Source organism: Symphalangus syndactylus, chromosome 7 (genome assembly GCF_028878055.3).
Source record: "Symphalangus syndactylus isolate Jambi chromosome 7, NHGRI_mSymSyn1-v2.1_pri, whole genome shotgun sequence".
In the NCBI taxonomy this organism is placed as follows: domain Eukaryota; kingdom Metazoa; phylum Chordata; class Mammalia; order Primates; family Hylobatidae; genus Symphalangus; species Symphalangus syndactylus.
Window position 1 is genome coordinate 14,822,437 of NC_072429.2, and position 15,686 is coordinate 14,838,122.

The window sequence follows — 15,686 nt, forward strand, 5'->3', positions numbered from 1 at the left end:
TCTCAACGAGGTGGCATCTTGCTGTGTGGGCCAGGCTGGCCTTGAGTTCCTGGGCTCAAGTGATACTCCTGCCTCAGCCTCCTGAGTAGCTGGTACTACAGGCATGCATCACTGTGCTGAACTCCCCTTTGAAAATGATTAATCATGAATTTTTTTGTTTCTATATTTTTTAAAAAATTCTCAATTTAAATTTGGCTAGGTAAGATATAGAGATTTCACTCCTGTAGAGAATGCTGGCCAGAATGTTTTCCTCTGATGTGGCCAGTATAGTGTGTGGTTAAAATTGCCATGTCAAAATAAGCCTAGAAGTAGCCAGGGATGAGCCAGTATCATTACCACAATCCTAGTCCTTGTCAGAGCTACGGGATAGCTTCTTAAAGAGTAGCTCCTCCCTTAGCCTATCTGTGATTTATAGAACATCAGGACTCTGTGTTATAAGTACTTCCACAGCAAACAAGACCCGTGTTCTAAGTACTTCCACAGCAAACAAGACCTGGGCTCAGGCCTCAGGGAAACCTGAGGCTGCAAATTGACAAACCAGCTTCTGATTTCTAATCTCTCTTCCAAAATGTGTAAGTTTACCTTCTACAATGGGAGTTTTAAGGATATTTGAGAGTTAGCTTAGAAAAATTTGACACTGCCGTTCTTTTTATGCTGAAATGTAGCATGACTTGCTCATTTCTTCCATTAGAATCTCTAGAAAAACAAAACGTAAATCCTGTTTCTAGAATCATACTATTTAATTGCTGAAGGGGATCTTAGCCATAACTTAGTCCTGTTTTTCATTGTGTAGATTAGGAAGCCAAGGAGAAGTTAATTGGGTGAGATGTCCAGAATCACGCATCTTGATTATAGTGGTGGTGGTGTGAATGATGGTAGGGGTTGGTTCAAAAATTTGTACAAAGGCTAAGGAAAATTCCTTAAATTGGCCCCAAGTACTGAATATAAGGATTACAACTCAGTTCAATAATTCTCACTTTTAATTATGATGGAGGGATCCAGGAGGGGGAGATGGAGACATGCTTTTGATTGTGTGAGAGAGAATTACAGATGAATGGAAGTAAGATGAGGCATGTACATATGATGCAGCTTCTCTATATGTACAGAACTCAAACCCAGAAACCTATGGAATCAGGCTGCATCTCACACCAAGGAAAGACAGAGTCGTTTTTTAAGTTGGTGATTGTATTTGTCCCTCATAAGTGATTTTAACTGATGAGAGGATGCCTTCATTTTTCTCAAGCAATTCAATTTATTGTTTGTTTTCCACCGTTTTGGTTTTATTTTCTTCCCTGTAATTTGCTTCTCAAACGTTTTAGAGTGCCAGGGAACTCACCTTATATTTGCAGAGTAGCCACAAGGTGGCACTGTTGAAGTTCTCTTGATTTTTCAGAGTATAGTTCAGAGGCAACCCCATCTCTTAGAGAGTATACAGCCTCGGAGAAGAAGCAGAACAGATGAACATGTGTTATGTATATAAATATGGTTAGTATAATTGCATACAATTCAGTTTTCATTACAGCAAATGTTAAGGCATTGTCCATATCTCTGTTAAAGTGGAATTTTGTGGTATTGAATATTACATGAAATGAATGGACCATTGGCTGGGACATGGAAATACTTTAGTTAAAATGCTATTTGTTTTAACAGGACTTGATCTGAACATATATACATATGTCAGTATATATCATACATATGAATCTAATAGCTGAGGACAAGCTGGCCAGGTTGATTGTGTTAGTTAGTATCTAGTAGACCTAGATTAAACATGGCATTAGTTCCTTAACACAGACTCTGCCTTAAGAGCATCACAGGAGAAACAAGTCTGTGTCCATGTTCATACTTAGATTTAATAATGTGTGGAGCAGCTTACGAATCATTATACTAGTTTGATGTTTCATTTTTACTTTACATCATCTTGAGTTTGAGGTTTTGCACTATTGAAATTGACAGTCAACTTACGACTTCATTTGATTGTGAAAACCATTAATTCTGTAAAAATTATAATTTTAGCTTTTAAATGCTTGCTGTGAATATCATACCTGTCAGTATCAGGAAAATGGAAAATGTTTGTGGTCTCTGGCTCCTTTTGGCTCAGTGGAAAAAGTGATAATTATGATATGCCTTTCTAAAAATCATACTAAATGTTTAGTCTGCAATGTCAATTTCTGCAGACTGAGTTTGCGGTTTGTAAGAACTGTTGTTAATGGGAAAATTCATACCATGTAAAGTAGGGACAGATTGTACTTCAAAAAGGATGATAAGCATTGGTGATCTGTTTGTTGAGGTGTCTAAGCAATTAAGAGTTTTGAAACACTTGGCTTTCTGGCCCTGGTTTATTCAATTGTCTTATCCCCAAGAAAGGATGATAAGCCATTATGGACCGTAAATGTGACAGAGATTAGATTAAAGGTCCTAGGAGATGTGGAAGAAACAGAGCATAGATGAAGCTTTAGGTTGGGTACACGGCCAGAGCAGCGTGACAGGAAAAAGCATGGGTGCTGGAGTCACACAGGCCCTTGGTTTGAATCCTAGCCCTTACACTTTACAGCTGTGTGGTCCCACTTTTTGGAGCCCCAGTTTCCTCATCTGTGTGGGAATAATAGTAATACTTTATGGGTATTGTGTGAGGATTAATGATATGTTATAATATGCCTGGCATCTATTGGGTACTCTGAGGATGGCAGCTTAAAAAAAAAGCCCAGAGAGGCAGGAAACACCTGCTTCTCCAGAGGTAGTAAGATTTATTGCTAGGAAATTTTAATTATTTACCCACTGATTTCCGAATTGATTCATTCTGACATCATATAGGTGTGTGTCACTTTGTTGTTTTGTTTCCTGGGTGTTTTATGGAAAAAAGATGTTAGACTTTGTGACCTGAGCTTCTTTTCACTTCATTTCTGTCTAAAAGCTTAGGTTGGTGTTTTCCAAGTGAAAGGCATCCGTTGAGGGACTGTTGCTGTTAGCAATTGCATTGTTTTCTTTTAAAACGTTTAGAACTTCAGATTTTACAACTAGATTTGTGACTAGGGAGGGGGAAGGGATAGCAGGGGTGGGTGGGAAAGGAAGTTTCTTTGCAGCTGCTCTTTGAAATGCATTTCTAAAATAATAAAAGTTTCTGTAATTGTATGATCTAAGCAGCTGTGTTAAAACTGGTTGTAGTCAAGGGCGTTTAATTGACATTTGAGTTTCATTTTGATACAGTGTTATTTACTTATTGAGCTTTGAAATTTGTGCCTTTTAATTGTTTTAATTTATTATTGAAGTTTTTCCAGACTTTCATCTGGTTCCTGTAATTAGCAACAGCAGCATGTCTTCAGCACTGTGTGCGAAGTATCATGGCCCCAATTTTCTGAGGCTGTAATGTGTCCTCTTGTTGCCTTAGGAAGAGGGGGCGGTGGTGAGAGATGGGGGAGTCTCAGCATGATAGAGTAATGAGAGTCAGACATAGGTACTTCAGAAAATGCTTAGTTTTAACACCTCAAAGCACTTTTTAGCCCAGGCAAATGGACCACCTTATTCAGTAACCTCTTTGTCCTGAATAGGCTTGAAACCAGAAAGTTACATGCTCTGCATGGCTCCTGAGGGTGGCCACTCTAAGGTACCTGAATAGAGATTGTGTGATTCTTGTTCTTCTCAGAACATTTAAGGGGCCATGAGACTTATACCAAGAAAATAGAGGGGGGCTTAGCTTTTTGCTGGAGGAGATGCGTAGTATTTTTTCTGCAGAAGGCAACAGGAAGAATGTTGTGTGTCGGCCTTGTCCATTGATATCTGCTGAGAGGATTTGGGGGAGAGGAGAACAAAGACTGACATTTCTTGAGTAAACTTCTTATTTACCCAGCTCCTTACGTATGCTGTCTTACTAACTTCCGCAACAAGACTGGAGATTCCCGCTATGTAAAATGAGGGTATGTAGAGTACTTATCTCAGAAGGTTATTGTGAAGATTATATGATGTAATTTATTCCAGACATTTAATATCACTCTGATATTATGGAAGACTGACATCCTAAAAGGAAAACTGATCTGCTTAAGGTCACACAACTAGCAGTTAACAGAACTGAGATTCAACCTAGTTTATCTGACTTTCAGGCAGTGTGTTTTTCACAAGACTAAAACATGCTGCCTCATAGAAGGAGGAAATGCATTTAAAGTATCAGACAAAGGAAATAGGTCAAATCTCATAGGTACCACTGAGATGTTGCTTAATTGGACTGATGGCATTTGAAAGAGGAAGAAGTAAGTGTTAGTAAGGGATTTATTTCTGTAAAAACTCATTGATAGCCTAGTTGTGAGCAATTGATGGGGGAATCAAAGAGGACTAAAAGGGATATCATTGCTGTAAACCAATAGTTCCCAATATTTCAGCGTTATCTAGTGGCACTTCTTAAAAATACAGATTCCTGGCTGGGCACGGTGGCTCACACCTATAATCCCAGCACTTTGGGAGGCCAAGTTTGGCGGATCATGAGGTCAAGAGATCGAGACCATCCTGGCCAACATGGTGAAACCCCGTCTGTACTAAAAATACAAAAATTAGCTGGGCATGGTGGTGTGCGCCTGTAGTCCCAGCTACTCGGGAGGCTGAGGCAGGAGAATCGCTTGAACCCAGGAGGTGGAGGTTGCAGTGAGCTGAGATCCCACCACTGCACTCCGTACTGGCGATAGAGTGAGAATCTGTCTCCAAAAAAAAATTTAAAAATCCTGATTCCTGGGCCTTATCATCTAGAGATTCTGATTTTGTAGTTCAGGAGAAGATTGGGAGAATCTTTTCTTGTTGCTGTTGTTTGAAAATCAGTAACCCTGAGTTGAGTCAGATACAACCACACAGGCTTGTAGACCACCCAGATAGGTTGAAGGTTTGGGTGCTGCTTTCCCATCACAGATGATGGGGATGTTGCAGCCTTTGAGGTTTGAAAAGGCGAGTACCTAATGCATTCTTTTTATTTTTTATTTTTTTTAAAAAAGACAGAGTCTTGCACTGTAACCCAGGTTAGAGTGCAGTGGCGTGATCGCCACTTACTGCAACCTCCACCTCCTAGGTTCAAGTGATTCTCGTGCCTCATCCTCCCAAGTAGCTGGGATTACAGGCATGTACCACCATGGCTAATTTTTGTATATTTAGTAGAGATGGAGTTTTGCCATGTTGGCCAGGCTGGTCTCAAACTCCTGGACTCAAGCGATCCGCCCATCTCGGCCTCCCAAAGTTCTAGGATTACAAGTGTGAGCCACCATGCAGCCTCTAATGCATCCTCGTCTTGCCGTTTGTTTCACCTTTCAGAGAGCAGAGGGTTCTAGAGGGGAATTAGTTTGAGATGTGTTTATAACCAATTAGGAGGATTTGGGTTAATGATGTGAAGTTTATATTACTTTAAAAGTGGCTATGTTCTCAGCCTGGGCAACATAGTGAGATCCTGTCTCTACTAAAAATTTTTTTAAAAAAATTAGCTTGGCATGGTAATGCACACTTGTAGTCTCAGCTACTAGGGAGGCTGAGGCAGGAGGATCACTTGATTCTGGAAGGTCAAGGCTGTAGTGAGCCATGATCATGTCACTGCACTCCAGCCTGGGCAACAGAGTGAGACGCTGCAATTAGCTGTGTTCTGATATTAAGTGTAGAAACCAGAAAAGGAAGATAGATAAGTACCCCAGCATTAGAAAGATTGAAAGAGCTAAGTCTGTTAGTCCATGGCTAGAGACTGAACGAAAATGTGATAAAAGAAGGCTGACGGATTCTGCAGTTTGAAATTCTGATGAATAATTTGTCAATCCTAGTGATGGAGAGGCACAAGTAGAACCCCATGTGATTATCCTTGGATTTCCCTGATTTTAAGTAAACATAGAAGATGGAAGAAAGGCAGCCAGGCGCAGTGGCTCACGCCTGTAATCCAAGCACTTTCAAGGCCAAGGCAGGAGGATTGCTTGAGCCCAGGAGTTGGAGACCATCCCGGGCAATATAGTGAGACCTCATCTCTACAAATGATAAAAAAAAATTAGCTGGGTGTGGGGGCATGTGCCTGTAGTCCTAGTTACTTGGGAGGTTGAGATGGGAGGATTGCTTGAACCCAGGAGTTTGAGGTGGTAGTGAGCCATGGTTGTGCCACTGTACTCCAACTTGGGTGATAGAGTGAGTCCCTGTGAAAACTTTGAGAATGGTACCAAGAAGACCAAACTCCAAATAATGTAAAATTGTCCAAAATGTTGAAGTAAATTGAGAGAGTTGAAAACAAAATAATTATTTGGAGCAAGATTATAAAGAATGGAGGAATAGTTGTGCTTAGAATAGATAGTATAGTGATAATAGAAAGAAACAACATATTTTCACTCCCATTAACCTAATCCCACCACCCCCCCAAACCCAAGAATAATGGCTTTAAAACAAAGGTTAGCAAAGTTGTATTTGAGAAAGATGTGAAGATATTTAGCAATCACATAGCTCCTATAAACAAGTAGGCCTAAATACATTGTATGCCTGGATAGTGGCAAAACCTGTGGTTGTGATTTTTCAAATTGTAGAACATTGTGAAGTAATTGAAAACCAGTATGCAGAACTATTGGGTACAATTGTGCCCTGTTGCACGTGGTACAGTTGCACATGGTAGTCTTGCATGATAGCACCAGAGATGATTGATGAGCAGACTTCCTGGTTTTAAGAACTGGAGAAGGTATTTTTGGGGGATTTAGCTATTAAATTTGATGTTGTACTTTAGCAGAATTCTTAGATGAGTTTCAAAGGCTAATCAGCCTCTGAAAGATTGTGTATTGTTGTGTAAACCTAGAAGGATGTATACAGAATGTTAAAAGTGGTTCCCATCTCTGGGAAATGGGGTTTAGGGATTTAAAAATTTTTGCTCATCTACACTTTATAAATTTTCTATAATGAACATGAACTAGATGTGTTTAAAAGGGTTACCAAGCAGCCAGTGTCAACATGTAAGTGGAAAATTGCAATACAGCTTTATGTAGTAAACCCCAGCACGGGAACATGAAAGCAGCCATACCAAACTCACCTTATTTTGTTTTTGGATAAAGTTACCAGGCTAATAGGTAGGTCTGAAGAATGATGTAAATAGATGGTAGTATCATCATCGTCCGGTTTTTCCGAATACCTCTGAGGACAGAATAGAGAGATATCGGCTGGGCAATGGCACATATAGATGACTACAGACCGGATGGTGCAGTGTGGGTGCCCTGGGCATATTTATGAGTGCATCAGTGTTAGCTTGGAGGGAAATATTATAATAATAGGTACTAATAGCTAGTGTCATGGGTGCTGTCCTTGGTTCTGACCCGTTTAACATGTTTGCCTTAGTACTTTATCTCATCATGCAGGTCTGGTGTGGAATACCCACTCTTCTGGATGTGACAAAAATCAGAATTCTAGAGACTGAAATGGATGGGTCAGACAAAGCTTTGAAGGTGAATTGTAGTAAGAATAAATATAAACCGCACAAAGCTGTCCCCCACCTTTCCAACTAGCTGTACAAATAGGGCATTCGGGGAAATTGTTTTAATAGATGTTTTTGAGGGAGAGGCCTGGGATTTTATTCTAACTTACTGCCATCTTAGGCGTCTTCTGTGGTATGACTATCAGATGAAGGCAGTGCAGCCTTTGACCATATTAACTGTAATATAAATGACATGCAGGAAAGGACAGTGGTCCCAGTGTAGTCTTTATTCTTAGACCGTAGCTTGGGTCTTTGATCTAGTCCAGAGTAAGAGAATTTTAGTATATGAAGGACCTGGAAATTATAACCAATGGTATAATAATAGTCATTCTTAGAATTGAAGGAACTTTAGTTTGTAAAGCATTTTTCATGCATCATCTCATTTTGATACTTTCAGAATCAAGTAGAGATTATTATTGTAATCTTATACAGATGAGGAAACAGACTCTGAAAGTTTAATGATTTACCTACATCTGGCCTTTCAACAACCAAGTTTAGTGCTATTATACTACTTCTAATTATTTTGAGAAAAGGGAACAGATATTAACCTTGTAGAGTGCTTTATTGTCTATAAAATGTTTTCGTAAAACTGTTGAATCTGATTCTGACAGACAGTGTAAGAAAGGACAGTTGTTACTGGTGATTACCGTTTTGTATGTTAGGGCACAAAACTTCAAGGCACAGGGACGTTTCAGTGTTTGTTTCATGTCGTAGAACTAGTAAGTGGTGAACCTGGGACTTGAAATGGGAATTTTATGATGATAAGTTCTGTATTCTCGTCCCTACACAGAATAAGCTTGGGGATAAGCTTTATTTCTTGCAACTATAAAAGACATGCTTACCGCCACGGGATGGGAGTATACAGGTGGCAACAGTGGTGGCCATGTTGATCATCTTCCCATTGTGAATGTCAGGCAGAGGCTGAAAGTGGTTTTCTTTGAGAGTATCCTTGTATCATGTGGGAGGTTGAAGCCAATGACCTCTAAGATTCTAGGATTTGTAGACATGGGGCTATTGCTTTTGAGGATTGTCCCCATCTGTTTAGGAACAGAAAATGGATACTCACGAAAGGGAGATGAAAAGATTGACAAAAATACATTTAAGCACAATTGACTTTAATTCTTGGATTGCCATTTAACTTTTCATAAGTTTTTCAAGATGAGTCAGTGTTTTGCCTTTTTTGTCTTCTGACCTCCCAGGGATTCACACCGGGTATGGATTAATGGGGATATGATTTGTTATGAGAGACAGTGAGTAAGATGGTAATGAACACAAACTTTGAAGCAAGAAATCTGAGTACCAGTAGTAAAGCCAAGGGAGTGTAAAATCTTGAGTTCTTTATCTCTCTGTGCTTCATCTGTCAAATTTGGGGCGTCATTGCCCCATAGGAGTGCTGTGAGAGTTATATAAAAGAAAATGAAAAGTCTTATCATAATATTTGACAAATACAGAACTGTCCAAGGTCAGCTTTTACACACAGAGAAGAGTTGCTATCAATTGTTTTATCGTAAAAAATCAGAACCAAAAAGAAGTGTATATGTTTATGTACTCATGGATTTGAGTATCTGTAGAACTTTTGATATGACTAAAATATTTTACTTGGTTCAGGATTTCTTTATTCCTCTTATCTTTAAGGAAATGATGGCTGGTACCTTTCTGTCTCCCTTCCCATTCCTTCATTCCCTTTTCTGTTTTGTAGAGCAAGGCTTAGATCACATAGCAGAAAACATTCTTTCGTACCTGGATGCCAGGTCTCTGTGTGCAGCAGAGCTGGTATGTAAAGAATGGCAGCGAGTGATCTCAGAAGGAATGCTTTGGAAGAAGCTGATTGAACGAATGGTACGCACTGATCCCCTATGGAAAGGACTTTCAGAAAGAAGAGGGTGGTAAGTACTTGGGTTGCTTGTTCCCTTGAAAAAATTTCATTGACATAGAGTCAGCTTGATTACTCAAAAATACAATTATACTTGCAAATGTGCTGGCCTATTTTTAAAAAGGGGGGAAAATGAGTGGTCAAAAGTTGGAAGAAAAAGTTAAAGCTGTTAAAATTTCTCCCTCTGAAATGTGTATTTCCTTTATTAACTGCATTATATAGTTTGAATGGGATTTGGCTTTTCAAAGCTATGTATTTATGTTTTTTCCTTCACATTTTGCTTAGGTGATGATACCATTACCAAAATATAGATATGACAAAAATATGAGAAAGTCAGGTAGTGCCATTTTGCTGTTTGTTATTACTGCTGGTTGAGGAAGTAATAACAATGATAGGATTTTTCAGAGAAAACTCGTAACTCTGATGCAGCTTTATAGCTAGCTCTACGCTGTATGGCCCAGTTAGCAAAGAGAAAGAGAGAGCTACAGACAGAGGTGCATATAGGGCTGTATTTTCCTTATGGGAGGAAGTTTGATGTGTACTAAGTTAGATTTTTCACAAAGCTACATTAGCACTTTTTATTAAACTCTATGGAATGAAAGGCTAGATTGTTATATATTAGTACTCAGAAAACAAGATCAGGATTTTGTTGGAGAGCTGTGAATGGAGCTAAACTTGTCTCTAACATGTAAATTTATCAGAAATCCTGCTTTTGAACTGTTAAAGCTCAATGCAAGTTAAAAGACATGAAAGATATTATCTTTGTCAGCACCGTGTTTAGATAAAATTCACCCTTTTATGTGCAAAAATGTAACATCTGTTTGTTTTTATTTGCCAGGGATCAGTACCTGTTTAAAAACAGACCCACAGATGGCCCTCCAAATTCATTTTATAGGTCATTATACCCAAAGATTATCCAGGATATAGAGGTAACTTTATGATTTATCTGTTTTATGGGCTCTTTGTGTCTTGTTCTCAACTTTTTATGTTGCCTTAGAGTGTTCTTTTGTTCTAAAATCGTAGAACTAATAATTTTTTTTAAAAGTTGAGCTTTTGGAGTAAATGTGTCATGTTGTATGTAATCTGCAGCTATTCTTCAGAGAAAATAATGTCTTTTGCAAAGAATTTCTAACTTTTCTAAAACATGAAATGCTTCTGCAAGGCTGCCAGTTAATTCAAACCTTAATCTAAAATCATCTTTTTATTCTAATCTGATAAATTTTCCGAAATCCAAGGCCCCCTTTTTAAAGTAAGCATCGTTTTACATTTTTGAACCATCTCTAGAGAACTAGAGAAGGCACATTTCAAGTTTTCTCTGGATGTTACTCATAGTTTTTCATAAACATGACTCAGATATCATTCTAAGCAATAGTTAAGTGGATTTTACAGGGCAAATTATGCTCCTGGACCATTTTGGATTTGAGCGTAACTTCACCAGACCAGTAAAACTCTGTAAACTTGATGAGAAACATTGGAGATGTTTGATATCGTTCATGTGTTCTAATTAGTTCAGTTTTACTATTTAGCCTTTTTCCTTGAACCAGGAAAGACATGCACAGGCATTTCTCATTAACTCTTTCACATGTGTTCTTGGCAGGTCTTGGTTACTTCACTGTTTCCTCCTTGGCAGAAAAGTTTAGCCTTTGCTAGGCAATGCAATATCACCCATAAAGTTATACTCAGTTTCCCAAATGTGAAGTAATCCTCTCCCCCAGGTGATAGACATAAAAGTTATTGTGCCAAAATTCATTAACGGAGAAACATGTGCTTTTTTGGACCCCTCCCCCCTTCCAGGCAGATGTGAATAATGGAATCATTCCATTAATGGTAAATCCGAATGTGACTGGAATACCATTATTTAAAGCACAAACTGTCTTGAATATTCTGCTCTCTGAAATGATCTATAAAGTAACCCTTTAAGGAGGTTAAATAAAAACTTTCACTAGATAAATCATAAAGTTTAAGAATTAATTGAACATTGGCAGTTCCAAACTTAGAATAAGTTGCCCCTCCAGTGCTTGTGGCTGAGACATGGTGTTAACTTTAGTCCTAGGTTGATGTGTGTGTATTGTAGGGGAGATGGAGCTGTCTCTTACCCCAGGTAGTTGTACTAAGGCATTTCTTACGTACATATCTTATAAACTACATTACCCTCTGTTTTTTTTTCCTTTGATGAGGGGCAACTATTTACAGAGTTATTTCCAGACTTCTTTGAATAATTTTATCAAAAAAATTCTTTGAAAAGAATGATGTTTGAAGTTAATTATGAACAAACAGGAACCTTGGAAGAACTCTGATCAGGTTGAAGATGTGGCAACATAGATTATTTTATTGAATCCTCATGACTGCTGTTAGAATTGACAACGTGAATTCAGTATTCTGTGGCATGACAGTATGTGACACCACCTGCCATCATCACTTCTTCAGGCTGAAATAATAGTTTAAAGTAGGAGAGGAGGCAGGTGTGAGGGGAAACAGCTCTGTGGGAAAACCCTGTGCGACACAGCCTCTGCATCATGGTGGTCTACCCAGTGGTTCTTAAAGTGTGGTTTGCAAAAACCCACTGGTTGGCCACAAAAGTCTTCTCCAGATTTTTGTGGGCTAGACCTCTTGATATAAGGGATGATGTTTATACTTTGATATATGCACTACTAGTAATAATCATAAAAGTAATGTACCACTAATAGCATTTACTTATGCCAGATACTTTGTTAACTACTTTATAATGCATTTTCTCTTTTAACATTTTGGACAAAATCTGAAAGGTAGGCCAAGTACTTATTTAAATTTGAGGAAACCTTAGAAGGTTAAAAAGGTTAAACAATTTAGTCAGGATCACACAGCCAGTGGGTAATTGAGAGTCTGTGATCAACCATATACCCTTCTACCCTTAATACGAGTTTTTAACAATAGACCACTGCTACCACCTCAAAATAGATTTCTTTACTCCTGTTTTGGGAGTGTGTTTTATTCTGTCTGGAATAAAACAGAATATATAGAGTTATATGTAGAGAGTTCTTTCAGTGATCCATGGATCAAATGAGAGACTCTCACGGCCTTGGCTCTGTCCCTATGACTGGCATGAAATCCTCACAAGCAGACTATAATAATTACAAATACCCACTTCGAGTCCTTGCATATATCAAACCATGTTGGGTAATTTACCTAGATTATTGTTTTTTATTCTTACAACAAGGTGCATGTTATTATCTTTATAATAAGGGGAAACTGAGACTAAAAGAAGTTTTAGGACTTGGCTGCACAGTTATGTAGAAGAGATGGGATGGGCTTTTAACTGAGGTCTCTCTAGCTCTGTCCAGGCTGAGAGTTGTTGTTTGTCATTTTCAGAGTGGAAAATTCGGGAAGTGAGAGAGAAAGAGGCGTGTTTTGTGCCTGCTGAATTTCAAGGTGGTCTTTGCCTCTTTCTCTAATTGTGTGAATACTCAGTGTCCTTGACTGTTCGTTGAAAAAAGGGTATGAGTTAAGATCTGATTAGTGGGCCCTGTTTTAGTCCAGTTATGGGAAAGTAGTAGGGTTTTGAGCACACTGCAGAAAGATAAATGACACTTGGAGTGTCAAGTGGCTGTTTATGTCCCCCCTCCCTCCCCAGTTGCCTGTACATCGCTTCAGAGTCTCTTGTGTTGTTTCCCTTAGACTTCGCAAGGTTGCCAGTTCACAACACCTTTTTCTTTTTTTCCTTCTTCCTCCACCTTGACAGCTTGGCTTATGTGCCGGCTCCTGTAATCTGTACGTTCCCAGATTTGGCTCTGATGAGCAGAAAGGAAATGTTCATCTCTGAATCTGCCCTTCTACATTGACCCACCGAAAATTGGCTTAATTTTAAGGGAAAATAGAGAACCTGGCTTAGTGCAGCCAACTTCTGTTATTCAGGAAATGAGGATGTGAGAAATGGAGTCTGGGGAGAATAAATATGTATTGTAAGCTTTCTGCAAAGGCTCATCTCGCCTGGGTGTTCTTGCCACACATAGAGAGGGTTTAGAGGGCCTCTGAATTGAGAAGGAATTCCTAGAAAACCTGAGGCTTACTCCTAAAAGAAGCAGCCATATTCTCCTTTGCTGTCTAGAGTCTTAGTTGTTGTTGTTATTATTGTTGTTACCATTAATGGTGGGCTGACTGCTAGATACTTTGCTACAAGTGATTTAATTTAATCCTCAAATTGTCAAAGCTGAGATTGTTACTTCAAAGCCCATGCTGCTTTCACTCTAGTGTGCCCCCAGTTGTCCATTAACTGAGAGATGGCAGTTGTTAATAACAGCCCTAGAGTTCTGGTATTCTGAACTTGGATTTTTCTCTTTTGCCATTTGAGTAGTGACAAACTCCTTCAAGTAATCTACCTTCTTCCTCCTTCATTCATTGCATTAACGCCTTTGAAGTGTTCTTCTTGGACAGACCACTGGGAAAATTATGGTGTGTTGTATCACACCTTTTAATAAGCCACATTTTATTCAGGGAAAGTGGGGAGCTTTTTTGTGGTTTGCAAACCTGATATTAACATTGTCCTGACCAGAAAATGTCAAAACTTGCCCACCCACCCAGTTATGTTTAGGCTTCTAAAAATAATGTTATTCCTCCATACTCAGACATCTGTTTTCACTCTATTGCCAATTTAAATGCCGCTGTATACTCTGTGTATCATGGCTACTTTCCCAGTATTTTGAAAATTTGCGCAGGGTAAGGGGATTTTACAAGTTCTCAAAAACATGAAATATTCCCTCTACAGTAGCCATACCACATGATGGCTAAGTGAAATGATAGGTATCCACATAATTAAAGAGGTGCACCTGTGTATGACCTCCGTTCCTGCTGCTGGCATTAAGGTAATAGTTGGATTCCATTTGAAGGCTGCGCCTCTTCCTGGTAATGGTTAGGGAAGGCTCAGGCTTATTAGCATTAAATATCAGCCTAGACTGAGACAACAATTTCTGGCAACTTTGTGAGAATATACATATTTGTTGTTGCAGCCCACTTTTTTTTGGTTAATGTTTTCAACAACTGAAGAAGAACATAACTGCTACCATTTGTGGCACCATAATGAGAACTTATATACATAATCTCATTTGAACCTCACAGTGGTTTTGAGGGAGTAGATGTTACTCTTCCCATGTTTACAGCAGCGAAAGTCCTTTGCCAAAGTTACTACTTGACCTAGGTATTTTCCGCCACAGTGGGCTACCTGCCAGTTTTAAAGGTCTAGTTTTTCTAAAAAAAAAAAAAAAAAAAAAAAAAAAAGACCTGGCTTATAAGCATTCAAGTAAGAGTCAAGGTCGTCAGACATCATGGGGGTAGTTTTTTAGGCCAGCGTAGTTGACAGGAAGTGCTGCTTTCTTGTGCAGGTGGCCTCGGGAATTGAGAAGAGGAGTTACCCAGGGTTGGTGTGTGCAGCAAAGCAATCAACTCCCTGATCTGGCTCCGTGTCTCTTTCGTGGCTTTTCAAAGCAAGCTACACTTTGGGATTCAAGAAACTAATGATTCTAAAACAGGCCTAGGCGAGGACTTTGTAAAATGACACATCAAGAATTGTTTGACAAACTGTTTCTTTTAAAATGCAGAAACTTATTTGAGAAAAGTAGGCTTTTTATAAGTGTCGAGAAGCTAAGCCATTGGCTAACTTCCGTTCAACTTAGAATGAAAGTCTGGTATCTAGCAGAGCTTTTGAGAGGTCCTGTTCCCTAGCTCTTACTTGAGGGTTGGGGATAGAGGGTATAGCTCAGCCTTTAATGTTGTTGTCGTCCTCTGTCCAGACATCTCAGGGGACTGATGTATCACAGGCTGAGTATGTACCTGACCCTGGCTCCTCTGTGTAGTCTTCTCTGCTGCGTCTTCAGGTTCCGTTTTGGGTACAGTTAAAGATTGTAACCACATCACCCACTTCTAGGAAACATTTTAGAGTAGCGGGAGAGCATGGAGGAAATTCTTTTTGGTATAGAGATTCCCCCCACCTCCTCTTTTAAATTAAAATAAATTTTTCCCCCTCAGACTCTCATGCGGTAGTAAATGTGCTTTTTCTAGTCATTGAAATAGAGCATAACAAAGTTACTTACTGCTTCAGTGTCATTTTAAAGCAATTGTATACCTCTTAAACCTAAGAACAGCTTGATAATACCTGACATATATGTAAAGACATATTAAGTATTCATCTCTGTAATACTTTGGGTTCATATGAAGTCATACATTCTGTAGCAACTCTGTGGGCCCCCAGAGGGTCTAACGTGAACACTGGTAACTACTGCCAAGAGTCACTGGCCACAAATTAGACTTGTTACCAGTACATCTGCCTACTAAATCAGCATTTTCCTGGAGTGCTTAGCATGCTGAGATGGCACAGTCACTATCTAAAAATAC

The 15,686-nt window shown here is 39.1% G+C and overlaps 1 protein-coding gene across 11 annotated transcripts in view; it reads left to right on the forward strand.

The window, feature by feature from the left end:
• The window catches only part of FBXW11 (F-box and WD repeat domain containing 11), a 148,258-nt gene that overhangs the window by 99,971 nt on the left and 32,601 nt on the right, over positions 1–15,686 (forward strand). For 9 of the 11 annotated variants that reach the window (XM_055285248.2, XM_055285253.2, XM_055285245.2 and 6 more), the window contains 2 exons: positions 9,150–9,336; positions 10,162–10,252. In XM_055285248.2, coding sequence (XP_055141223.1) covers positions 9,150–9,336; positions 10,162–10,252 — 278 coding nt within the window. The remainder of the gene's footprint in view (positions 1–9,149; positions 9,337–10,161; positions 10,253–15,686) is intronic. The other 2 variants (XM_055285247.2, XM_063642628.1) reach the window with 1 other exon arrangement.